The sequence below is a fragment of the Anarrhichthys ocellatus genome, unplaced genomic scaffold (assembly GCF_004355925.1).
Source record: "Anarrhichthys ocellatus isolate YVR2014 unplaced genomic scaffold, GSC_Weel_1.0 scaffold148, whole genome shotgun sequence".
NCBI lineage: Eukaryota > Metazoa > Chordata > Actinopteri > Perciformes > Anarhichadidae > Anarrhichthys > Anarrhichthys ocellatus.
The window spans coordinates 227,896-254,671 of NW_022280178.1; the positions used below are offsets into that span (position 1 = coordinate 227,896).

At 41.9% G+C, this 26,776-nt stretch overlaps 1 protein-coding gene across 3 annotated transcripts in view; it reads left to right on the top strand.

Annotated features, from left to right (window-relative positions):
• Positions 1–26,776, top strand: part of LOC116400108 (ryanodine receptor 2-like) — a 113,178-nt gene that overhangs the window by 35,205 nt on the left and 51,197 nt on the right. For all 3 annotated transcript variants that reach the window (XM_031877772.1, XM_031877771.1, XM_031877770.1), the window contains exons 2-20: positions 7,232–7,351; positions 7,693–7,797; positions 11,356–11,430; positions 11,983–12,061; positions 13,075–13,187; positions 14,172–14,271; positions 15,164–15,260; positions 17,154–17,228; positions 17,755–17,911; positions 18,275–18,439; positions 19,537–19,658; positions 21,540–21,723; positions 22,425–22,560; positions 22,902–22,997; positions 23,818–23,936; positions 24,940–25,073; positions 25,245–25,486; positions 25,638–25,830; positions 26,273–26,477. In XM_031877772.1, coding sequence (XP_031733632.1) covers positions 7,232–7,351; positions 7,693–7,797; positions 11,356–11,430; positions 11,983–12,061; positions 13,075–13,187; positions 14,172–14,271; positions 15,164–15,260; positions 17,154–17,228; positions 17,755–17,911; positions 18,275–18,439; positions 19,537–19,658; positions 21,540–21,723; positions 22,425–22,560; positions 22,902–22,997; positions 23,818–23,936; positions 24,940–25,073; positions 25,245–25,486; positions 25,638–25,830; positions 26,273–26,477 — 2,517 coding nt within the window. The remainder of the gene's footprint in view (positions 1–7,231; positions 7,352–7,692; positions 7,798–11,355; positions 11,431–11,982; positions 12,062–13,074; positions 13,188–14,171; positions 14,272–15,163; positions 15,261–17,153; positions 17,229–17,754; positions 17,912–18,274; positions 18,440–19,536; positions 19,659–21,539; positions 21,724–22,424; positions 22,561–22,901; positions 22,998–23,817; positions 23,937–24,939; positions 25,074–25,244; positions 25,487–25,637; positions 25,831–26,272; positions 26,478–26,776) is intronic.

The following is a 26,776-nucleotide window of genomic DNA, read 5'->3' on the forward strand; positions in this document are numbered from 1 at the left end:
CTCTCTCTCTCTCTCTCTCTCTCTCTCTCTCTCTCTCTCTCTCTCTCGCCTCCGACCCTGCACAGTTTTTCAGGGAGGGGAAGGTTGCATTTAATGTTTCCACTGACTGCTACTGTTGAATAAGCTGTTGTGTAAGACTGTTTTCAGCTCTGTGCTGCTGTATGAGCGTAGCCCTGATGAGCACTGACCATGCACTCCAATGCGCTTCTGTGCGTGTGTGCGCACATTTTCTGATTCTGTTTTTTTGCCTGTGTACACAGTTGTGTATGAGTGAGTGTGTGTGCGTTTATGACTGTGTAGAATATAGAAGACATGCTAATTTATGTCAGTCTATTTCTGTGTGTGTGGGAGGAGGGCAGATGCAGCCTAAGAGAGTGTTTCTCTCAAGCGATGGAAGCCATTTTGTCGTTCCGGTTAACACAAACACACACAGGGTGCACACACACACACACACTGCACACTTATAAATGTTTTTTAAAAGCCTTTTATAGTGTAACCCAAGGTAGTCTTTTCCCTTTTTTTGGATGGCCAGTCCATTCATCCACTTGAATGTGTTGTGGGGCTTTTTCTACCTGCTCACCTTTTCAGGTGTTGCTGTGATGAAGTCCATTCCTCCTTTGTAATGTTTGATAAAACGGCTGCCAATAGCATAATTCGTGACATTAATCACAATGTTTTAGACCACAGCACAAGATGCAGAGGGCCCTGCAGCACCCTCTGCTGGTCGAGAGTGGAACATAGTAGAAATACACTTTTAATTACACAAAATGTACGTGAACCCTCCTGTAGTGCATGCGCACACACATATAGAAACTAATATAATATACCTCCAAGCAAAGTTGGCTGATTAAATGGTAAAAACAACTCACACCAAAATTTGGTAAATGCAACTGGATGTCATTTTTTGTCGTTAACTTTATCGCTATGAATAACGGGTGAGGATTAGGAAATATGAATAGTCTTTTTGAAACGTATTGGTTTATCTCAGAAAGACTGTGTGCAATTTTGACATGTGAGACTGTTAGTTTCCCACTTTAAGCAACGTTGCTTTCTTTGAAGGGCTGCAGTTGTTCCCTAATCTTAAAGCTACCCTGAGGAACTCCCCTTCTGTGTGGATTTTGGCGGTCCCTGTGGACAAAAGTTCTAGTGTTTCCGAGGGCCAGAGTCCCTTTAGAAAACCTCTCATTTTACTGCAGCAGGGTCTGACAGTCTGCCCCGCTCAGTCCTGGTTCAACTGGTCATGATAACACTGCACACGTAATTGCTGAGATGTCCGAACCCAGTGACATCACTAAAAATAGGTCCAATGAGGCGACGGGCACAAACAGCCAGGTGATTACACAAGCTGGAAAAAACAACAGGTTAGTCAAATTCATTTGGAAGAGAAGACAAAGTCGAACAGTAAAATGACCACCCGTCTGTTGTAAACATCCATCACAGTTTACAGTCCTACTTCCTGATTCATCTTTGACCTACTCGGCCATTTCCGACATGTGCTGACTGTTAGTGACAAAGCCCTAGCTCCAGCCCTGATGGATGGGACACTCAATAAACGTGGAACTGTAGCACAATGAGCACAATCACTGTACTTAAGTCACATCCTGAAACAGATTTCATTTCAACAGTGACTTGTAATGGTTTTTATAAGGCACGGACAAAATGATGTCATCCTGCTGGCTTTCCTGTACGGTGAGGTGTGCTCACTCGATATTTACCTCCAAACTAAGTGGTTCTGTATCTAATGTGGCAAAACGTACACACACACACACACAAGCATGCTACAAATTTGGGTAGAACTTTACACAACAGCTCGGTAAAAACATGTCAACAGTCTTGTAGTAGTTTGACAATAAAGAGGTAATAATGTACTTATACCGTGTAATTACCAGATACCATCTTGGTATTTATAATGTGTAAATCCGGGTGATATTGGACTGAACTTTATGTAACAGGTTAATAAGGGGCCAAAAAGAAAGGTTCATAATAGGGAAACACATTTAAAGATAGCAACGAGGCAAAACTATTTTGATGACACGGCAACATTCTAAAAAGTGCAATGTTTGGATAAAAAATGGTAATATGGTGGCATTAATGGGGTAATCGCTTGATAACTGAGGTAATATAGGTTGATGTTTTCATAATATTACAGGCTGAGTGTAATACCTTCAAAATCAAATGAGTATTATTGGTCAAAAATGGTTATTACTATGTTATAATAGGGGAATTCCTCCTCCCTTAGGTTTCAAACATTCCCTTTAGTCCCCTACCGTTTTCAAGGCAATACTGTATGCAATATATATTAAATTGATTACATAGTATTTCTTAATTATTACCTCATTAATACCATGTTATTACCGTGCTGTAGTGTAAAGCGCCAGCCAAAATTGCAACGACTACATGTGGCTCAGAACTACCGCCGTTGATCTTCTATCAGTCCCTCGGTGTCTGTTTCTTTTCCATTTTCTCTCTCCCTCCATAGAAGGCTGGAATGCAAAGTGCCGCTGACAGAGACACCAGACATCTTCATGTAGGGAACTGTGTGTATGTGTGTGTGTGTGTGTGTGTGTGTGTGTGTGTCAGCCAGTATAAATGTCACAGAGGCATTATTCAAGTGTGTACACGTATGTGGGTGTGGGCAGGAGGGGTTTGTATGTGCCAGACACTGTAAGAGTCATTAAGACATCATGCCAATTTCCAAAAAACCTTACGTGTGCATGTGTGTGTGTGATGGTATTCCCTCAGCCCACACGTCTAGATAATTAAGCAGAACCACAGTGAATGATGAATTCCAGAGGCATCTTATGACAACTGCAATATTCCCCAATGGTACTCTATTATATTGAGTAATTTACAGCTGTATCTATGAAAAACTCTGCTCTCTGCTTGTATGGTTCTGTGGCCAGAGGCCCGCCCCTCCCTGCTATTCACCAACACTGTCAGGCTGCAGCCTGAGAGAAACACTGCAGCAGACAATTCACCAGAATTGTCCCCTTGGGAGAGACCTGCACTCTGTGTCTTTCCCCGAGTCTGTTTGCACTTCTAGTGGTAGAGAGTCCTAAATGATGAAACAATAAAGGAAACCCGAAATCTCTATAATGTACATAAGTGCGTCTGTCTGTGTCTGTCCACAGCTAATCTGAACTACTGGACACATTAGCCGAATATATTTTTGGGTCATTTATTACCGTATGACCTCTTGCAGTGGTTCTCACATTTTTAAGACATATTTTATGTTTTTTTGGTAAGATGATCGCGTGTATGAATGTATGAATGATAACTAGTAGCTTGTGGTTAGAAGGAGAGAGAGTTAGCTTAGCTGTCAGCAGCCAGGCAGCAGAGTCCTGCGGTGTGTTTATGCTAACTGAGCTACCACCTGACGGGGCTAATAAAGCTAATGGAACTAAACCATCGAGTGTATATAAGAAGTGGACTAAGTCGTAATTAACTGTGGCCACAGAGGATTGATTTATTGCAGTACCACTGTTGGCCACCAGGTCAAATTGAGACCAAGGTTGAGTGGCGCACCGTATTCACTCTCTTCATACATCCGTGGGTATACCAGAATGCAAAGTGGCACAGTGAGATTCACGTGGGCCTCTAGAATTAAGTGGCGCTATGGTGAATGAGTTATCTTTGCAAAGATAACAACTTAATACAAAAATGCAGCAAAGTTTATGGGAGCTACTGGCTGCTGTCGCAGAAAACACCAGAGGATACACTGCTGCGACTACTAACTACAGTTTACTCCAGTTTTGCCTAAAGAAAGCAAGTTTGCTCGTCTTCCCATGCCATGAGTGTTTCAACTAGCTGTCCTCTGTTTGCACTAATACAGTCCTTTGTTTCCATTAGTTCTAAGTGAAGTGAAGCTGTTAGGCATTGATACAGAAATGGAGCACTGTTGGTAAGAGACAGTCCGCTCTATCTTTTCACACAGCAAAATGTTAGTTGTCGTCTACTGACTCCTGGTTGATGACCTTTGACCCCCCGCCCCCCCCATCATTCCATCATTCCCTTTTTCTTCCTCGTGATCCTAAATGTTCCCATACAGATGTTGTGCTGTGTACAAGGGTCCTCACCACCGACCTTTTTATGGTGCAAGTTGAAGTGGGAGGATACTTTAAGATATTAGCCTGTACTTTACATCAAAGCAGGTGTCTGGGAGCCTCCTACACAGAGCAGACAGTCTCACCAGTGAGGAAGAGGATACAGAGAGGTGAGGCAGCTCTGATCTCGCCCTCATTCAGGACGAGGACAGAGATTGGAGGGAGTATGAACAACTTTTAAAAGTAAAGCAGCGAAAACATGGCATTTATATACTGTATACATTTAAGTTACTTATTTTTTGCATTGGATTTTACATTTGGATGGGGGTACATATCAAGTGACCACTTACTGTGATCTACTGTGATTGATGGCACACAGACAATCCCTTCAAATTATGATGAATGAAACTACTGAGAGGTTTTATTACACATGGCCATGTATGGGTAGACAGACATTAGGCAGACAAATGCATGTATGCTGATTAGAACAGTTACAGCAGGATCAGATGTGTGAGTAGACAGATATTTAATTGATTGTCACACTCGGAGGTAGGACATGTTGTAGAGCTGTTGCTGTCTGACTATCTGATAGGGAGGTTATCAGCGCCACAAGACACGCTGTGCTTCAGTGTCTCCTGGTTAATATGATTTGAAGAGAACGGGTAATGATCTCCGCCTGATCTGGCCAGAACAACTGTTCATGTGATTATAGTGTATCTGTTTTAATCTGGTGGAGGTGCAGCACAAAATAAAAGTTCCTTGTAGTAGCTTTAAATGGTCTAAGATTATAGTTCAAAACAGGAACTATCTGATCAATGAATAAGAAAAACCTCTTTATAGATTTGATCAGACATCAGGCAAGCCCTCCTTGCGGTGACGGAGTCGGTTCACGCAGCGAGAGCTAACTCTCTCTCCTCTGTCCTGATTCTCCTGGACCTGTCTGCGGCGTTTGACACAGTGAACCACCAGATCCTCCTCTCCACCCTCGAGGGGATGGGCGTCTCAGGCTCTGCACTCTCCCTGTTTGCATCCAACCTGACAGGTCGATCCTACCAGGTGACGTGGAGGGGGGCCGTTTCGGAACCACGCATGCTGAGTACGGGGGTTCCACAAGGTTCAGTCCTGGGCCCCCTTCTCTTCTCGCTCTACACAACATCTCTGGGTTGTGTTATTCGCTCGCATGACTTCTCTTACCATTGTTAAGCCGATGACACCCAGCTGGTCTTGTCATTTCGCCCCGGTGACACTCAAGTGGAGGCATGCATCGCTGCGTGCTTGGCTGACATCTCGAAGTGGATGACGACACACCACCTCAAGCTCAACCTGGACAAAACCAAGCTACTGTTCCTCCCGGGGAAGGGTTGCTCGCACCGAGACCTGTCCATCACCATTGACGATACCATGGTGACGCCAACTCGGACTGCGAGAAACCTGAGTGTGACCCTGGACGACCAACTGTCATTCTCAGCAAACATTGCATCTCCAGGCCATGGTCAAGCCCTACACCCCCGCCCGACCACTTCACTCTGCTGCCTTGGGGCGATTGGTTGCCCCGTCGCTCAGAGGTCCCTACGGCCGATCGACCCGGTCGTGGCTGTTTTCTGTCCTGGCCCCACAGTGGTGGAATGAACTCCCCACTGATGTCAGGACAGCAGAGTCGCTGCCCATCTTTCATCAGGCTGAAAACTCACCTCTTCGAGAAGGCCTACCCTGAGCCTTCCACTTAGCACTTACTTAGCATCTATTGTATTCATACTAGCTTATTGCACTTATTGTATTCATATTAGTTGGTGGCACTTATTGCATTCGTTTGTTTCTGCACTGTACGTTGGCTCTGGTTTATGCTCTTAAATGCTTGTTTGAAGAAAGGAGATGCACTTGTGACTTCTGGTGACTAGGTGTTCTCTCGAAAACCGATGTTGAATACACTTATTGTAAGTCGCTTTGGATAAAAGCGTCTGCTAAATGACTGTAATGTAATCTAATGCCACATTTTAGTACTTCACACTTATGAATTTGGAATTATGTTCGTAGTGGACAAATCTGCACTTCACAATTTACACCATTTTCAGCAATCAGTGCCAATGCAGCTTTTTGGGGTGGTGGATGGACATTTATAGCGTTTTAAATTGAACAGTTAACCTTACCATGCACAGATGTTTTAGAGAAAAATCTTTTAAACTGACATTAAAATAGTTCGTAATTGATCATAAACTTTTGTAAAATCGTCCAATATCTACGTTCTTGTCAGGCGATAGGGCGACAGATATTTATTGGTGTCTACCAAAAATGATTGAGGTTCAATACCAAGCCCAAAGTGTTCATATTAATACAAATTCATATTCAGATTGTCCTCAAACAGCATAAAAATGCGATAGCATAGTATCGATGTATGCTAGAAATAGATGGCATTGAACATAATATGACCATAGGTTTGTTTGACATGAGCCTGGCCTGCACAGAATCGCCGCACAATGCATGCTGGTTAGATTTGTGTCCGACTTGATCCCGACTTGCTCTGACGTCATGTACACGTGGTCAGCGATGACCTCACAAGATCTGGCGCCGCAGTTGCTCTCCACCGACTGCATGATAAACACCATGTTTTTTTAGAAAACTTGAATTTTCTACGTAATAGTAATTGTTGTTCATGTTGTTGTTACAATGAACATTTCAAATGTTAAAAACATATATTGTGTTGTTGAAAATAGTAATCCTCACCCTAACGTAAAGGTGTATATATACTGTATATTTGTATGTATATATGAATAAAATTGAAATAAATTGTAACGTGGTCTGCAAACTACAAGTAGCCTACAGATGGATCTAACAGGATGTTACTACTTCTGTGGCTTCCTGTGTATTCTTTGAAGGCTTCTGGAAACTGAATGAATTTGCTCTGTCTTTGATTTCACTATTGTGTTACAGGGCACAATAATGTTTTCACTGTATTATTTACTATAATAATAGTAGGCATACATGTGTATAAGCATTCGGACTCCTCTTGCAGTGCTACATGGCAAAGGGCTTGGTTTGGAAGTGTTTGTGATAGTCAGTTCTCTAGAAAGATGAGGTTGCTCTGCAGTTATTAGCTTCCACCAATGAGTATCAGAATATCTCTGTCCTGATTTGTAACTATAACTTTTGTGTGTGTGTGTGTGTGTGTGTGTGTGTGTGTGTGTGTGTAGGACGATGAAGTGGTCCTCCAGTGCTCAGCCACAATCCACAAGGAACAACAGAAACTCTGTCTGGCTGCTGAAGGCTTTGGAAACAGACTGTGCTTCCTTGAATCCATCTCCAACTCCAAGGTACTGATACAAGTGTGCTGTTCTAATACACTCCTTTATGCCACATGGAACATGAATGATGTAAATGCCTCCATAAGAAGCATGAGAGGTCACTGAACATGAAGGGTGTAACGTATGATTATCGTACCGTTATTACAGTCCATCGGTGTAAAATTGCTACATTAAGAAGCGTGTCGAGTTTCTAACCAACCGTACATCAAACCAGTACCAAAGTATTTCTACTTCATTGATCTTAAACCACTACTTATGGTCAGCAATCCTGTGCTAATACAAAATAATTGACTCTTGTGTATAGAAGTGTAAAAGTTAAGTTAACACCAATAAATGTGTTACCGTTTCAGAATGTGCCTCCAGATCTGTCCATCTGCACTTTTGTGTTGGAGCAGTCGTTGTCGGTACGAGCCCTTCAGGAGATGCTGGCCAACACCGAGGATAAGGCTGAGGGGGTGAGTGTGAAGCAACACACACACACACACACACACAAACACAGCAGGGAAGGGGGTGAATGAATATACAGTAGGTTGTTCTCAGATCAGGGCTTCAGGTGAGGCAGCGGCCTGATGAAACACACATTGAAGGAGGTGGCAGACACAGAAACGGGGAGAGGGAATCTGCTTACTGTCAACCACACTCTTGCTTAAATTAGGTGGTTCCTTGCTAGAGCTAATCCACAACTCAAAGCAGCTAAAAGGAGGCTGCTGATCAAGCACTAGATTCCATTACACAGTATCAACATGGTGGTTCCAAACGGTTCCTCAACAGTTTCATCACTCCGCTAGTCAGGTCAACTTTGTGCAGCTGCTGTCCTTTGATAACAGCTACTGGTTAAAATGTGTTTCTGTTTGACTGTAATATCTTATCTATCCTCCCAAGAAGAAGACAGCATCAATGCTTTTATTATACGTTCGATACAAGTGAGTCCGGGGTCAGGTCCCATTGGCAGCATGCTGAGCAAGGTATAGTCCAGATGTCCATCTCCTCCTGGGGGATCTAGGAGCGTTCCCTTGTTGTTCAAAAACCTGTTCAATAAAGTTCCTTTATTGCCATAAACACACAGTGTACACACACTTAAAAACAACAGCGGCCAGCTGTTTTAGCAAATTACTGAGATTAAAAACAGCTATATATTTGTGAGGAGCCCCAAGCAGTTTAGGGAAATGCATTTTGTTGTGCAACCCTGTCGGGGCCTGCTATTTGTCTTCACATGTAATTTGTTGACAGTAAGAAAAAAAATCAAGAATGACTGTCACCTCTTGTTCTGTACATTACGTATGATATGTTAATTAGATGGCGCTCTATCCTTCATGCTAAGATAAACTAATCAGCTGCTGCAGCTCCACATTCAGCACACACAACATGAAAGTGGTATCGACCTTCTCAGCTTACTCACGTTAAGAGTGACATAAGCACGTTTCCTAAAATTGCTAAAGTATTCCTGTAAAATGAGCCACAGTGTCATCATTCTGCAATGAGACCAGAACCAAAGGCAGTCCCTATTGGGATCCAGAGGATTATATCAACAGACGATTCCTTTGAAGGAAAGGTTCCAGTAGACGTAGAGGATGGCCAAGAAAACTGAGCTGCTCTCCCAGAGATGTTCGGTTTTGGATCGGTGCACAGGCGGAATTCTGCCTCGAGGCAAACAGATCCAACACTTCGCTCATCAAAAAAATCCAAATGCGTGGTTGAGACACAGCTGTTTACAATGCTGCACAAACATCAGTCCCCCCCACCATCAATCTAACATGAGGAAATAAACATCATGTGTCTTCAATGACGTCCTTATTTAACAGTGGCTTGACCTGCCCTACTGGTGGACGTAGTCATTAATTAAGGATAAATACCAGAACTTTTCCCACAATAGTCTGAATTGAAGACAAACTGGAATAAAACACTCTTGTCCTGTTGTTGAGTGGCTGTAGTAGGACGATCCTTAGAAGGCCAACCACAGGAACTGCATGTGTCTTTGCACAACAGAGACACTACAGGCCTCAGCACGCTGCTAAGGAAAAGGAGAGTATGGAGAAGAATTAGACTCAACATTGGTCTCAAATGCATGTTTCATGATCTAATGATACAAACAAGATTTACAGATGTGTATGTTGATTTGTCAGTAATTTATCGGGTTCACAAATGCTCCGTTCAATCCACAGATGCCAACCAATTTCAACAAATGTAAAACATTTTTAACAAATAAATACTGGGAAAAAGGCCTCTCGTCTCTCTAAAATTCCATATAAATGCCCTGAAAAGCCAGACGTCTTAGTTTTTATATATATGTGGTCTGTCGTATACGACTCTCTCGGGATGATCTGTCGTCCTCCCTGTCGCTTCTCCAGCCGGTGTCTCCTGCTTGCATTTTCTCTCTCGGGCCTCCGCCACTACTCATGTTTATATGGGAGAGGAGACACAATTCAAGATTGGCATCAGCTGTGGCTAATTAAGCCTCTACACGGCCCCGTTTTATATATATATATATTTTGTGGTGGCTGGGCGTGGTTGGGCGCTGCTGCAGAGGGGACAGAGGGGGGGGAGTGGTTCAGGGAACCACTATAAATATATATATATATATATATATATATATATATATATATATATATATATAGTTTTCAAAAAGTAAAATTGTTTTACATTTGTTCAAACTGGTTGGTATAGTTTGCATTTGTCAACACCATAAATTACTCAAAATTGCTATACGTCTGTAAATCTTTATAGATCATGAAACAGGCATTTTACAACAACAAGTGTTGTCACTGCTGTTCTGAATGGCCATACTCAGGGCAGGGCTATTGGCATGTGTCTTGATGTGAGGTATTGTACAAATGGATGGCACATATGCAAACTACTGCTGTGTGTGAAAGTGAAGCATCTCTGGTCTGTGAGACCTTGTTGTGCACTGTGTGTTCAGTAGGAGCAGCAGATACAGTCATATGTTGGTTGTGTCGGAGCACTTTCTACTAAGAAGACAAACGTCAGTCAGAGAGCAACACTCCAGTTTCATGGCACAGTCTCCTAGTGGCGCAGACTCCAGTGTCACTTTGCAGTTTTGCAGCACCTATAGAGTCTTGAGAAAGGGAGAAGAGACACAGAGCCAAAAGGGTTCACAGGAAATGTGATCTGTTTTTGAGGAACACTAGCGCTGCTTTACTTTATTACTGGCATTGTCTAGTTCATGGAACAGGGCTGCATGCAGTCACACAAACTAGAATTATAGATTCAGATCAAATTTGCATTATTTACTTTCTACTTAAACATTTGAAGTCGTTGCTTAATCACAGTGAACTTTACACTGAACCTATTGAAGCTATAAACCTGGAGCTTGAACTTGCATCAGATGTAGGATGCACAAATCTTACTTCACACATAAACAATGTCAGTTCAAACTGACATCTTTACAGGAAACACACGCAACAAAAATCAAAAGGATCTCCACACTTTTGTAATCCTTTTGCAGGTTTATTCAAGTAGTCGCAGTAAAATGCAGCTGCTTGGAAGCAGAGACCTGTGATTGGTGGGATCGTTTACCTCTGAATGGGGAGCGTTTGATTTGTACACCAGAGGAGGCACATTAAACAAAGTGTCAATAGTGTACCCAATCAGGTTTAATTAACTGTGGAGGCCCAAATCATATTCCTGATTATTATTTCATTACCCAGCCCTGATGATGGTAATTAAACTCTCAGCTAGGGATGCTACAGTAATATGACAGTGATATATTGAACTTCTACACAGAGTGCCTTAATTAAAGCTACTGTGATGTGAATGATGGACGTCATCACAAATCTGATGCTTTTTATTGTAGTGTTTAGACTCTTGGGTCACATTTTTCCTACGACTTTATAGATAAAGGATCCTTGAAGAATGAAATGATACAGTTGTCCTCTCTCTCCCTCTTCCTGTTTATTGATATCTCTGTTTGGCTGTTCTCTCCCAGTGCCGTTCTGTCTTGTGTAACTCATCTTTTATTTTTCTCTCTCTCCTTCTTGTCACTGGCTCTCTGTCAGACGGCCCAGAGTGGCGGCCATCGCACCTTACTGTACGGACACGCTGTGCTGCTGCGGCACTCCTACAGTGGAATGGTCAGTGAGCACACACACTTATATACATGCACGTACCAACATAACAATTATAACTAAAACAACAAGGACGTTTCTGCCATATTTATTTATTATTTGCCTTTTTTATGTAAAGTTGCTATGAGGAACTTTGATCTAATTATGAAAGTCTCCATTTAATATGAGCTGCATCAGTGAAGAGATGAACCTTTCCTATACAGTTATTCTGAATGCGTGTCATCGGTCATAGTCGACTTTATTTGTAATATGTTACATGTTGGCAGACTAAGCAAGACAGAATCATTCATGATCAAATAAATAATACAATAATGATTTGAATTCTGAAAGTCAAACAGCCCATTTGATGAGCTTGCAAGCTATTGCTTTTTGAACTTAACGGCCGAACCAGTGAGTGAGCAGAAACAGAGTGTGTAGCTGGTTCTGTAGTTATTACCGGGGTAGTGAATGACACACATGAGCTCTTCAGGCAACAGGTATCAATCCCATCACATCTCACTGTCGTCGGTAGATGATAATCAGATGGACTGATAGAATGAATTGTGTTTCTCTGTTTAGTATCTGTGCTGTCTGTCCACCTCCCGCTCATCCACAGACAAACTGGCTTTTGATGTCGGACTGCAGGAAGATACCACAGGTGGGGGTCAAACTCCTTTCTCTCATCGCCACGGCTTTTTGTTATCATATAGTTTGAATTTCTGTTGATATGAAAAGCATCCCTGGCCAGCAGCAGTCATGTTAAACTTCTGCTGTGTAGTCAAGTTTGCAGAGCTGTATCTTAAATGTTCCATACGGGATTCAGAGCATTAATATAGCAGCAAACAACTCTTTGTAATATAAAGATACAGTAGAGTAAAGAGAACCACTGGTTAGCTGTGCGCTACACAGTGTTGTCGTGGAAGCAAAAGTAAGGTAAAAGGAGATTAAATAGGTGGACATAAATACCACTCCAAATAATGGCTGCTGTTGCTCTGTGTCTTCTAGTGAGTAGATATATAAACTGTTCGCTAAAGCAACAGCCATATCAACTCTGTAAGGCCAAAAGCATGTGTGCTGTTTCTGTCCAAAGATACCGGATATATCAGGTTACATTTTGAGGAAAAGAACATTTCATAAAGCTTCAATTAAAAGATAGAGATTTTATATTTGAAGTATTTTTCCAACCATAAAGCTCTTTAAGGGGGAAATAAAAAAAACAAAGCTAAGGAGCTAAGGGGTTAAGAAAATGATATTAACGGCACAATTTACCACAAGACATTGTTTTAATTGCATTAAAAAACACAGACAACGCTTTCATTTGGAGCTGCAAAATAACGATCACGTCAGATCTTACAATCAAATCAAGGTACCTCAGATTGGACCCATAAGCATCACTCAGTCTGCTGCAATTAGACAATTAGACTCTGCAAAGTACACGTTGTTCTGTTTTTGTTGTTGACCTGCTTCTTCCAAGATGGTGCAAATTACAGTGCAAGCAGAACCAGCTGCAAGACAAATCTAGGCTACCAAAGTGGTACACAGTACACAGGCTGAGGTGATAGGTAGGACTTCATGTTACTGTGTTTGAGTCTGTGTTTCATGGACACATTTCTGTTATATCTTCTGAGCTATTGTGTGTGTGTGTGTGTGTGTGTGTGTGTGTGTGTGTAGGCGAGGCATGCTGGTGGACCATCCATCCAGCGTCAAAGCAGCGGTCAGAGGGTGAGAAGGTTAGAGTGGGAGATGATCTCATCCTGGTCAGCGTCTCCTCTGAAAGATATCTGGTCAGTAGCAGCTGCATGTGGGAACACATGAGAGGAGAGGGGCGCTCACATCTTACTGTCACTTTGTGTCTTTGCTTCTTTCTTCTTTCCATCATTCTTTGTTTCTTTCCTTTAATTTGGGATCCAGAGTCAAGAATTCTTGTTTTATTTTGTTGACATATTTAAGTTAAATGTTGTTGCAGAGGGAATTTAAGGTACCTCTTTGTATCACTCCATAAATCTAAAAATCATGTCGACAGACATAAAAAAACCAACTCATTTCTCCATGTTTTTAAAATCAGGCTATGAATGATATCTGTAAAAACCTTCAGAATATAGAGGAGTGACAGTGGACGGTTTGGCGTGTCATGCTACTGAAGTGGAGTCTCAAGCGGGAATGGAAACTTCTTCAATTGCTCAAAGAAACACTCTGACAATACTTTGCTGAAGGCGAGTTTATTTGCTACAAAACTTAGATTTTTGGTTAAAATTAGCTCGGCAATCGAATGCAAACATGACTACATTAGAGAGCGCTGCGGCGGTCGAGCGAGCTGGAGTGTGATTGAAGATCAGGAGCCGTGAATCAGGAGAATGAAAACATATTTTATTGTAAAGCACAAAGAAAGAGATCTGCACCTCCTCACAAAGCTGCTGGAAGCTGCTGGATTTTGAATGAATGCAGCCCAAGGCACGCTTCATTCTGCTGTGAGAACGGGCGGCACTGATTGGCTGGGGTGCAGGAGAGGTGAGAGGTGATTACCTTAAATGAAGTCAGTCTTGATGTTTATGCAACAGACAGGCTTAATTAGACTAATCTAACCTGACAATCCAGGAGATGTCTACGGCCGATACTAGTTTCAAACTGAGTTCATGTAACTGGCCCCCGGTGTTACCGAGGGCCAGACCTGGCCTTCCTTTCTGAATTGCTAAATAAAGGAACATCCTTTTTGTTTGTGTGTATGTCATTAATTGAATTGTATTTGGCTGTAATGTCTCTCCCTGCAGCATCTGTCCTACGGTAATGGCAGTCTCCATGTTGATGCTGCCTTTCAGCAGACACTATGGAGTGTGGCTCCCATCTGCTCTGGCAGTGAAGTAGCACAAGGTACACCTGTCTGTTACTTTGTTCCATCGTTCTCTCTTTCTTGCTTACTTGCTTGTAGTGTGCTTTAGTACAATCTTTGATTGTGGCTTCATGTTTTTACACAAATTAAATTGGTAAGTGGTATTCAAATTTCGGGACACTTTGAATGCTTTGCACATGTTCAGCCATGTGATGATGATTGAACGGTTGATCCAGTAGCGTTTTCATGTGAAGGTGGAACTTACAGTAGTGGTGAATATGTGAATGCAAACAATATGTACTGTAACTTTATCATGCTTGAACTATTTCACTGCCATTCATGCTTTATTCTAATGTGTTGCAGATGTTAGCAACTCCTCATTTTCCTTTTTGCAATGAATTATGGGGCAATAGCGTTGAATGCTGATTTTTGAGTTTTTTGAGTGTACTTCATTTCGACACTTTTCTGTGTGGACACGCTTCATCGTCGAAACCTGCTTAGTTTTGATATGTAGTGTAGAATTAGGTTTCTGCCTGTTTTACATTGAGTCCAGTAGAGACTTTGATTCCCTAAAGGCTCAGAGTGACAGGTGGTCTTCATTTGGGCAGTGAGCTCTGCTGGTGCTGGTCTTTATTTATCTGAACAGGTGGGTTTCAGAGGCGCTTATTCACGTCTGGTTTGATTCCATAATTGATCCCTGCTGCCCTCCTCCCACGTCAGCACAGTCAGGTTCAACAGAATGCTAAAAAGTGTTTCAAAATGTATAGGCAAGGTAATGTATGTACTAATTCTGGAGCTTTTATGCAAACCTGTCCATTTCTCTCTAGTATGATTCATGTGTCGAGTCCCAAAGTCACTTTTATCTGTCCTTCTCCCTCTCCTTCTCCAATGTCATCTCCATTTTTCTCCCTTTCTGTTGTCTATTTTGTGCAGGTTTCCTGATAGGAGGGGACGTCCTGCGCCTCCTTCACGGTCACATGGACGAGTGTCTGACTGTTCCGTCTGGGGAGCATGGGGACGAGCAAAGGAGGTAATGTGCACTGATACAACTGTACTGATATATGGACTCAATATTGTCATTTATTTAACAAAGTATATCTCCTCTTTTTACCTGCACTAATTCAGTGTAAACATCAGATTCAACATACTCAAACTCACAACTTGTCAAATACCGACACTTGGTCAGTGGCTCTACACCTGAAAGTGTGACGCTCTAAGTTCCCCTCTAGCGTCTGTTTTGGACGGGTCAAGGACCGGGTCAGTTACTGCTTGTTACATTGTCTTTTCAAAAAAAGCTTCCAACGTAGGTTTACTTCGTTTTTAAGTCTACTTATGCAACAAAACTACATGCTTAAGCTTTGGCAACGAAAGTACTAGGAAAAGACTGGTTTGTGTTCAAATAAGTCAGCTTCTTATATAACTGGCATTAGTTACTTTAAAAAGTTACGTAAGTTAAATAAGCAAGCTCCGTAACAACACTAGGGTAAAGCTGACTTAGTTTCCCACAGGACAGGAACAGCAGTCTCCTGGGTGAAAGTCCTGTGTTGGTATTTCCTAACTGTTCACCCTGACCTGCTCCCTGAGCAGATGTTCTCGCTCTTTATCCTACGTCACAAGTAGTCGCTGACGACTAATGGTGATGTGGATGGGTTTACATTGGAGTTGGTTGAAAGCACAATACGTCACCAGGGGAAGCGTAGTACAATGAGTCAGCTTTAATTGCTGTCATTCAGTTATGCACATACATAATGAGATCCAGTACCAACACCTGGATGATTTTGTGTGTTTTTCAGCAGATCATAATGTACTGTATTTCAGGAGCTTTTATCACAAAGCAAATTGTCTTTAGTCTGGCTCTGTTTGGGCTACAGACTCTGGATAACTGGTTGCTATAATAGTCCCTCCTGTCCATACTGGCTGCAAAGAGATCCCTTCTGTATTGTACATGATTCCAATGTTAGAGATTGGGGGGGGGGGGGAAGGAAGTCAAAATACACAGTATGCATTATGTCCTACCAAATGCAATAAATCGTAAATAGATGTCCTATAAATAGATGAAACATACATCAACATTAGATCTTGGCAAGTCAACACAACAGCAGGATGTGAGGCCGGTGGAGGGAGCTGCAGCAGCTAACAGTAGTTGCATGTGGGAATCAGCAGTGAGACAGTGAGAACTGTCAGATTTTAAACTTGTATGAATGTGATGGATGTTACTAGTCAGGGGGTAGCTGTCAACAATGAGTCAATGATACTAATATCGCTTTCCAGTCATATAGGACGGATACTAGACATGAGAAAGAGTCCAGTGGTTATGACCAGCTAGCATTCGCATCATTGGATATTTCATACCAGGTGTATGATTCCAGAGGTGGTCATGTGATGGGTTATTATACTCTTTATTGACAATATAGCACCATTGAATCTGGGTTCAATTACATTGAATATGGTCACAAACATATGGCCATTCAAAATATTTCAGCATCTCTTATTGAAATTTAAGTTTCTCAGGACTTTACAGAATGTCAAAGTCAGCTCTCCTCCACCCTTGAGTTTAGACCATTGACATACACAGTATTCAGCTTGTTTAAGGAGATTACATGGCCTGCAGGAAGAGAAAGTAGCACATCTCATTGCAGACTGAGCGCTCTGCTGTGACTGAGGCAGGGAGGACTATTAATAATAATAGTTTTAAGATATTCCCAAAAGAGACAGCCATGTTGTTAAACAATGCCGATGAGAGCGATGTATTCTCCTCCTGAACGTCTGCTTAGCTTTGGTACCGAGTCATCCAGGTACAGTAGCAGCATATCGAAGTCATATGAAACTGAAGTTGCAGTGGAAGAAGTGACTTGTACATGGTTATGTGTGGAGTGGATATATAATAGGTCTGAAGGTGTGCTACTTTCCTTTTTACCCCCAGGACAGTGCACTATGAGGGGGGAGCAGTGTCCAGTCATGCCAGGTCCCTGTGGAGGCTGGAGACACTGCGGGTTGTGTGAGTACACCATTCATACAAGAAGCATGTGGATGCACAAATACACACCAGCAGACATGCACCTCCACACAGTCAGATCACCACACAGAAATATATGTATATATTTATAAATTTAATCTTATTTAGCCAGGATAATCTCATTTACAAGAGGGTCCTGGCCAAGATGGCTGCGTCAAATCTTCACACAAGCACCACATAAAAGCACAGAAAACAGACTTAAAGAAACAAACAGCAAAAAGTTAAAAACAATATAACGCACACATTTCACATAAACAAGACGACTTAAAACAAACCAGTAAATCGCATCAATCCATCAGCATCAGGTGCAGAGTACCTTCAGTGCTCAAATGATCCGTAATCATGTTCTGAAAATGTTTTGCATGCTTATGAAATAAGCTAGTCTCTACAGAGCTGATGGGTTTGTGAGTAACAACTATAGATATATAAGAAGTGTTTTTTTTATTGAAGATTCTTAATGTCTGTTTGTACGATTGGTGTTCATGTCTCTGGCTGTGTTTGTGTCCAGGTGGAGCGGGAGTCATATCCGCTGGGGTCAGCCGTTCAGACTGAGACACGTGACCACGGGGAAGTATCTGAGTCTGATAGAAGACAAATCTTTGCTGCTGATGGACAAAGAGAAAGCCGATGTCAAGTCTACAGCCTTCTGCTTCAGGTCCTCCAAGGTACAGAGTTACTTCAATAGTAACTTTATTTATAAAGCGCTTTCATTAACAAAGTTACAAAGTGCTATACAGAGTGAAACAACAGAGTGAAACAATAAAATATGCTAAAATAATGCGACAAGATTGGACAAAACGGGTTAAAACAAAGTTTAAAAGGCCAAAGATAGAAACCCGAAGTGATGTAAAGGATGCTAAAGATTTGGTTTGCTTGAGATGCTCAGGTAGGGCATTTCTGGTTTCAAATAACTGGGATCTTAAATGATGAAATGTTCCCTTAAAGCAGCCCTGTTTCTTGTCTTGTAACATTTCATCTGTATTAATCGCAGTATTCAGTTTGTTTCCGTTCCTCTCTCTCTCCTTCAGGAAAAGTTGGACCCTGGTGTGAAGAAGGAGGTGGATGGGATGGGTGTTCCCGACATTAAGTATGGCGACTCTGTGTGTTACATTCAACATATTGACACCTTCCTGTGGCTCACATACCAGACCATTGACGCCAAGTGTGCACGCATGGGTGGAGTACAGAGAAAGGTACCTCGCTGCACGAAACATACTGCACCTTTTCAGAGCGCTCTATCACCCGTCTCTCTTTTCTAGTAACATGTCCATGTTGGGGTTGCTGTATAACAAGGAGTCAACACTGGTGCTTATGACTCTTTATTCAAATTAGGGATTTGTGTTGGCAACAATCTGGCGATACGAGACGTATCATGATGCAGGAGTTATGATTCGATACATTGCGATGTATTGCGACACTGTAACAAGGCCATGCATCATGGTTTTCTTTTTGTCTAATTACATGTAAACTGTCATGGTATAAAGAACACACTTCCATATGCATATATTCAGAGTAAATCAGATCAGTGAGATCCGCATTTATCACAATCCCTGTAAAATCCAACATCACAGTCTGAGCCGCTGTTGATCACAAATCTTTGCATGTAAATCAGGGGAATTGCGACATACCATTATGACGATAAGCGCTTTATTTGACAAATAAAATATAGATATGTTAATAATACACACATGATTCGTGTAAATACTCAAGCGCTTCTTAAATCATGCTTTTGTATAGTTATGGTTCATGATTTTTAATCAAACTATTGTCATTAATAGAAATAATAACAGTGTGTTTGAGAATTGATACAGTACCACAAAAAATACTATTGTGATACCCAAGTGATGCAATATTTTCTTACACCCCTAATTAACATTGGAGTAAACGTTAGAAGCAGGCCTGCATGCTTGCAATAAGTCACAAGAAGCTTTCAGTGTTTCTCTGAACAGACTATTCTACCTGCTCAGGTGGTAAAGAAATGGCACACAAACATCTGAATGGAGCTCATGTTAACTAAGCATGACTGTGCATTTTAGACAGACTGATTCAAGTAGTTCTGTTGTTCAAAATAAAAGTTAAAGCAGAAATCAATCAGAAAACAGCTGTTATAACTGTAGTGTTTTAGTAAATGTACGCAGTTTTACTTCCGTTATTTAACAGCAACCACAGGGCTCCTTGGATACTTTTGCCCAAAGACAGCTCAAGTTTAACTCAATAGTCTCAGGTCTTTTGAAAATGCTGTAATTGAATTAATTCAGTGTGATATTAACGGCATTACCTCTCATTTCAGGCCATCATGCACCATGAGGGTCACATGGACGACGGGCTGACGCTGTCCCGCTCACAACACGAGGAGAGTCGCACTGCCAGGGTTATCCGCAGTACTGTGTGTTTGTTCAACCTCTTCATCAGGTGGGTTATTACACACACACACACCTAGATATGCAATACACGTGGCACAGAAGGCAAGAGATACCATGGCAAAGGATGGTAATCAGACACTTTCAGAGGAAGAGGCTGCTCTGTGTATCAGCTTGTAATAAACAGCACCAGCAGTTTAATAATCTAAAACAGTTAAAGTGACTGTTTGTGATTGGCAGGGATTCATCGCAAGTAATAGTGATGCTCCTCTGAAGAGACCTTTGGTCCTCTACCTCTCTCCTCCTGAATCCAAGCAGCTGTGAGAAGTTAAACAGGAACACAATGGTTCTTGTTTCTTGAATCATCTTGAACATGAGCTATATAACGAAGCAAATATCCCTTGTAATTCGAGGACAGAACTGGAGCTAGTTCCTTCAGTGAGAATGTGGCAGGATCCTGCAGAGCAGCTTAATACAAGGGACGGAGTCTTCACTGTTTGCCTTATTTATGCAAAGCAACAAGCAGCTGTGTTCCTGTCTTTACACTCAGCAACCGCCATTGCTGTGTGCAGCAAACATACTGCTGCCATCAAGATAGTGCAGAATTAGGAACAAGCGTGTTTCAGTTGCAATGATCATCTCTAGTGATTCACGATTGACACTAATCAATGAACCGCACATAGATGGACAGAAAAGGCATAACATGTAATTACTTTCAGCGGCAGAAGTTCTGCAACATCCACCAAATAAATATCTGCCCCAACACTAGGCTGCACAGTCATCAAACCAGACATGTGCACTCACCACTGAGCCCCATCGGATCACAGCTCAATGAGCTACGCACCAACAGTACAGTTTGTATTGTACTGTATGTTTTTAAGCAGCCAAACAGATCGATTCACCTCATCTGTTTGGCTCAAAAATGGTGTACAGTGTAGCTAATTGCATCATGTGGGTCAACTGCCCAGTGATTGACTTGTAACTTAAAAGACACAACATATACCATTGTAGTACATGTACGAACATGTCCTCTCCCAAACTCCACAAATAATATCGGTCACAAAAAAGGTTCCCTTCTTGAAAGACAACTTGATCCATCCATCCAAAAGAACTCACCACAAATGAAGGATATCTTATTAAATCATATATTCATTATAGATATATATATTCTAAATCCAATGAAAAACCCAAGAGGTGCAGAAACCCCACCAGGTGTGTCTGAAACGACCACTGCTGTATTGTGTGATTGAATGAACTGAAGTGGTGCTGGAGAGTGTCGTCAAATAGACTTTATTCAAACATTATACAAGCAATGGACTCAAAGTCCTCGTATTATCCACTTCATAGAATCGTGCCAAAGCACAAAGGTGAAGTCACCAAGCTGTCTGGCCCCAGGAACCAGGTGCCAGGTACAGCAGTATGTGCACTGGTAATTCCATTAGCTGTTAGCAGTTAGCCAAACACATCGTCCAAAACGATAACAGACAAAAAAACTAAAAATGGCTCCATGCCCTTCTGAAGCAGAATTCTAGAGAGAACTGCAACATTGATTATTACTTCCTGAAAAACATACTGTAAGATGCATTGTAGATACATGGAATCTGTATATTTAGCTAAGTCCCTCCCATCTTTACAAGCCATTTGAATTGATTAGGCCCCCCGCATTAGTTTGGACTGGGGAATCATCCCATACATCAAACCAATATAGAGCAGGAGGGAGGGGTGCATAAACAATCAGCTCAAACAGACAAGCTTGTCACAACCAACAAACTGAAAGCATCAGCACTCTGAACAACAACACGCTGCAGAAACAGCAGCTACACACAACACTGACAAGCAAACGTTCAGGTGGTAAACATCATCAGACCGGAGCAGTGAGAGCTTGTCACATTATGAAGACAGTGAGTGACGTCCTCTACTCCTTATGCACCAGGGGTCTAGACACACTAAGGAAAAAGGGGAAGAGCTCCACTCTTGAGCTACCAATAGATTCGGTCAGTCTGAGTCTGCAGGATCTGATTGGCTACTTCCATCCACCTGGAGATCACCTGGAACATGAAGACAAGCAGAACCGACTGAGAGCCCTGAAGAACCGGCAGAACCTCTTTCAGGAAGAGGTAGGCAGTGTGTGTGTGTGTGTGTGAGTGTTTGCGTCTTCTTTACGTCAATACCTATGAATGAGTACAAAGTGGGATTTCCTATTCAGACTCGGTTCTATAATATTTCAAATGACTTTTCTAAGTAAAAAAAACGACAAATACTAACAAGGCCACTCAAAGTAAAATGAATTTTTTGTTTATTTATACATTTTGACTATAGTGTCATTATGCTAATAACCTGTAAGCATAGTTTAAATAATTGGCAGTTTTTCTTTATTCGTAATTTCGAAAATGTTTTAATCAAAGTTCAACCAGTGAGATGAAAACGTCACTTTATGTCTCACTGTTTCATTTGTATCTGTATTGTCATTTTATTTGTTGATCCTTCACCAATTTTCTATTTTTTGTAGGATTTTTTTTCTTCTAGTTAAATTTGTTCTTTTATGGATATTTAGAAGAAGAAAAAAGATTATGTGTGAACTTAAATAAAGCAAGTGCAATGTGCATGATGGATGAGATGACAGTATCAACCGATGGTTGTTCCATTGCACTGTGAGGTAGACATACACATGTAGGATAAACGTGCCCTTCACAAAGTACTCAAGACTACAAATGTCAACTTGGGCCTCCAGAGTTTTAACACTGTCCACTTCATTTGATTGTATGTGTCTGGATCCAGCTGAATAAACCAGTGAAACCAACAACCTCTGTGTCCGTAGCGAATGATCAGCCTGGTGCTGGAGTGTATTGATCGTCTTCACGTCTACAGCAGTGCGGCTCATTTTGCTGAGACAGTAGGAAGGGAGGCAGGAGAGGCCTGGAGCTCCATCCTCAACTCCCTCTACCAACTACTGGGTACACACACACACACACACACACACACACACACACACACACACACACACTACAAATCATATGGTTACAACCAATTATATTATCGTAAACAAGATTTTACAACGTAAAGAAATCACACCGATTTAATCAAATAAATTCAAGCATTATTCCTATTATTCGAAGAAATTCAAATTGACTTAGTATATTGGGTTAAAGAACAAGGAATATTGTAATCAGATGACAGAGATCAACACAGATGTAGAAATAGTAAGCAAAGCTGTGTGTACGTTATTGTGGGTTACCAGTATCAGATAGAAGCAGCTCTTCTTAAGTCATGTATCTTCTCTTCTGTCTCCTCCCAGCTGCTCTGATCAGAGGAAACAGGAAGAACTGTGCTCAGTTTTCCGGTTCATTGGACTGGCTGATCAGCAGACTGGAGAGACTGGAGGCCTCTTCAGGTAGGTCAGCTCGCCTTAAACAAGGTAGTCACACGCTTAATCACTGATCACCATTGGATCATCATAAATGGATAATGTTGACATCAGACGGTTTAATTTCTGTTTTCTCAAGACAGTGGGTGAAAGAACTCTGCTCATTATTTTGAATATTTAAAAACAGCAGAAAACAGCATCTTTCTTCATGAGTTGATTCCTTTTATAGTTCTGATGAAGAAGGTGGAGAGAGTCTAAGTTCATCAGCAGTGCAGAGCATGTCTTTCTAGTCACAGAAGTGCAGAGTTTGCAAACCTTCATTTCCGATGTTGTTGGATAATTTCTTCTTTGGATAGCTGATTGGATTCTTATCTACTCGTTCTTCTTTAATTGCTTTTAAAAGTGCATAAACTGTGGAAGCCCTGAGAGGCAAGCTGTATTTCCTACAAAGGAGTTATTATGACGTACGTACGAGATATTTCCTCCCACGTACGAGAAATGTGTTTTTAGCCTGAACCAAATATATTTGCCTGTATTTTCAGAGGCAAACTTGCTCTGAAAATACACACTCTCCCTGAGAGATTCAGCACTTGCAATCAGTCGGTCCTGCCCCCTTGTGTTTCACACCCACTTTCCCTCAGTTGATTTGTAATATAACCCGGAAAGAATGCCATAATGATAATAGTGGCATATCTCACCTTGCCTCCCAGGGCTTCCCTTAATCTTGACCAGTTATGAGCTGCTGTTAGCCTACATTAGCCGTGATGATTCGTGAATAGGACAAGTGGTTTGAACGCTTTCTCTACATAATGTAGTCACTCTTACTATACATGTCATGTATTGCCAGGTATACTAGAGGTGCTTCACTGTGTGCTGGTGGAGAGTCCTGAGGCGCTGAACATAATCAAAGAGGGACACATCAAATCCATTATATCTCTGCTGGACAAGCATGGACGCAACTACAAGGTACAGGCACTTATACAGAGGGCTTTACAGAACATGAAATCAAATTCAATTCAATTGATATTCACGTTATTCAAAGAGATGAATATTGACTGAGTAGATTCGGTTAAAATAAAACAAATGTTGCAATCAGACAACAGAGAGCAACACCGATGTAGATTTAGTAAGAAAAAGTGTGTGTACATAAAGACATAGTGCAGCATGTCTTCATATCAACTCAAAAGGTTTCACACGTGTACAAGCTTCCATTATAAACATCAAAGGCAAGACACCCGAGGCATAAACGTTGCATCTTCATGCCTCGGATTGCTCAAGCAATTTATCGATTTTGAGCTATGTTGCTTCCATAACATGACGTCTTGCAGATTAGAGGAAATAAATCATCCAAAATACACATTTAAGTGTTTATTTTACTTTGCCTTCTTGTGTCTATAGATTTCTCCTAAATTCACCAAAAGTTAGCATTAGATAAAGCCTCATTTGCATATTTGAACATAAAAACAATTGTCTGAATGCAAGTAATCAATGGGGGAAGTTTTATGGGGATAAATATTAGTTTATACTTTTATACTTTTTATACTATTCACCTGTAGTGTCTCCCCTTAAAATCATTTTTGAAAAGTTATGTGCGAATATTGCACATGGATAAGTGTGCGTGGTGTTAAAAGGCCTCCAAGAATCTGTGGGCAGAACCCGAGGCAGCTGAGGGCAAAGTGCTGGATGAAACAAAGCAGCCACAAGCAGTGATTTCTCAACCCATCTTTGTTTTAAGTCCCTCGAGTGCCGTACATTGTGGTTTAATTCCTGGAGGGCACTCGCTGAGCAGGGCGAGATAACAACAAGACATTTTCTCAAGGCAAAGGAGGAGCGCTGCAGCCTGTCCAATCAAATCTGTTGGGAATCCTGCAGTTCAGTCTCTGTGTCAGTGTGTGTGTGTGTGTTCATACTGTAACAAAGATATATTTACAACACTGACATATTATCTGGTGTGTGTGCTGCCGTCCAGGTTCTAGATGTGTTGTGCTCACTGTGCGTTTGTCACGGTGTAGCAGTGCGCTCCAACCAGCACCTGATCTGTGATAACCTGCTGCCAGGAAGAGAACTGTTACTGCAGACCCGCCTGATCAACCACGTAAGCAGGTATACACACACACACACACACACACACACACACACACACACACACACACACGCACTTTAATACAATAATATCAAAAAAAAGGCAAACACTTGTTGTCACTCTAACCCAGTGGAGAGTCGTTTTTCAGATGGCTCATTGACAGTCCCTCCTATGCTTCATCTTGACATTAGCATGCGTCCCAACATCTTCCTGGGAGTCAGTGACGGCTCTGCTCAGTACAGGAAGTGGTACTACGAGCTGATCGTGGATCAGGCGCTGCCGTTCGTCACAGCAGAGGCTTCTCACCTCAGGATAGGCTGGGCCAACACCAGTGGTTACGCCCCCTATCCCAGCGGGGGCGAAGGGTGGGGTGGCAACGGGGTGGGCGATGACCTCTACTCCTACGGCTTTGATGGACTCCATCTCTGGTCAGGTGAGGTGTGTGTGTGTGTGTGTGTGTGTCTGTGTTCTTGTACTTGCTACATAGTGTGGCAAAATATGGAGTCTGACTGTTCCAGATGGCAGATTCAAAATTCAGATGCTCACATGTCGAAGACTGACTGAACTCTGTCCTCACTGTGCAGGCTGCATTGAGCGAACTGTTACCTCACCCAATCAGCATCTTCTGAGAGCAGAGGATGTGGTGAGCTGCTGCCTGGACCTCAGTGTGCCCAGTATCTCCTTCAGGATCAACGGGCAGCCGGTTCAGGGCATGTTTGAGAACTTCAACTCTGACGGCCTCTTCTTCCCTGTGGCCAGCTTCTCTGCAGGAGTCAAGTCAGTGAGAAGGCAGTTGTTGTCCCTCCCCTCATGTCAGAGGAAACTCCAGAATATTTTGTCTCACCATCAAACATAAGCGTCAAAGGTTCCAAAAAGGTTTTTCCGCAGAACCGATAGAATAAATATCAGAATAAGTAAGAGTGAAAAGAAATAGACTTCTAAAGGACTTCCATACATAAAAAGAAAATGTATTTATTACTGCACTTCATTTATAGTATTTGTGGCTATTTAAATATAACTTTTACCTTTAGAACTCTTGTCTAAATCTAAACAGCCATACTGAAAAACGAAAGTCTAATGCTATCTAATGAACTTACGGGGTTTGGTAGTTGTTCACACTGTTTCCTTTGACGTCTGGCAAAGTGAATACATCCATATTTCCATCATAGCCTTTAGACCATACTCTCCTTGACTCCTCCTGTCGCCTGTCACACTGCAGGGTGCGTTTCCTCCTCGGGGGTCGTCATGGGGAGTTTAAGTTCCTCCCTCCTCCGGGTTACGCTCCTTGCTACGAGGCGGTGTTGCCCAGGGAGAAGCTGAAGCTGGAGGCCAGTCAGGACCAGACTGCAGCCAAAGACCTGCTGGGACCCACCATCACCTTGAGCCAGGCAGCATTCACCCCCACACCTGTGGACACCAGCCAGGTACAGACCGCTGCCAGTTTAGAGGAGTGTGTTATTGTGGATCAATAAGACACTATGAAATCAATAAGCTTATGATTTACACCATTTATAATATAACGTTGAGAAGGTGAAATATTTCAATACATTTCTAATTATTTCATTACTATGAGATGCTAGTTAATCCTGGCTCATAAACTCATTCAAGGTCATTTTTATTTAATTCCAGCAGTTTAAACTCATGTTCCATTTGTTTTGTTCAGTCAGTGTGACATAGTACAGCCAGGTTAGACAGGCACATTCATAATTATCACAAGACGTAT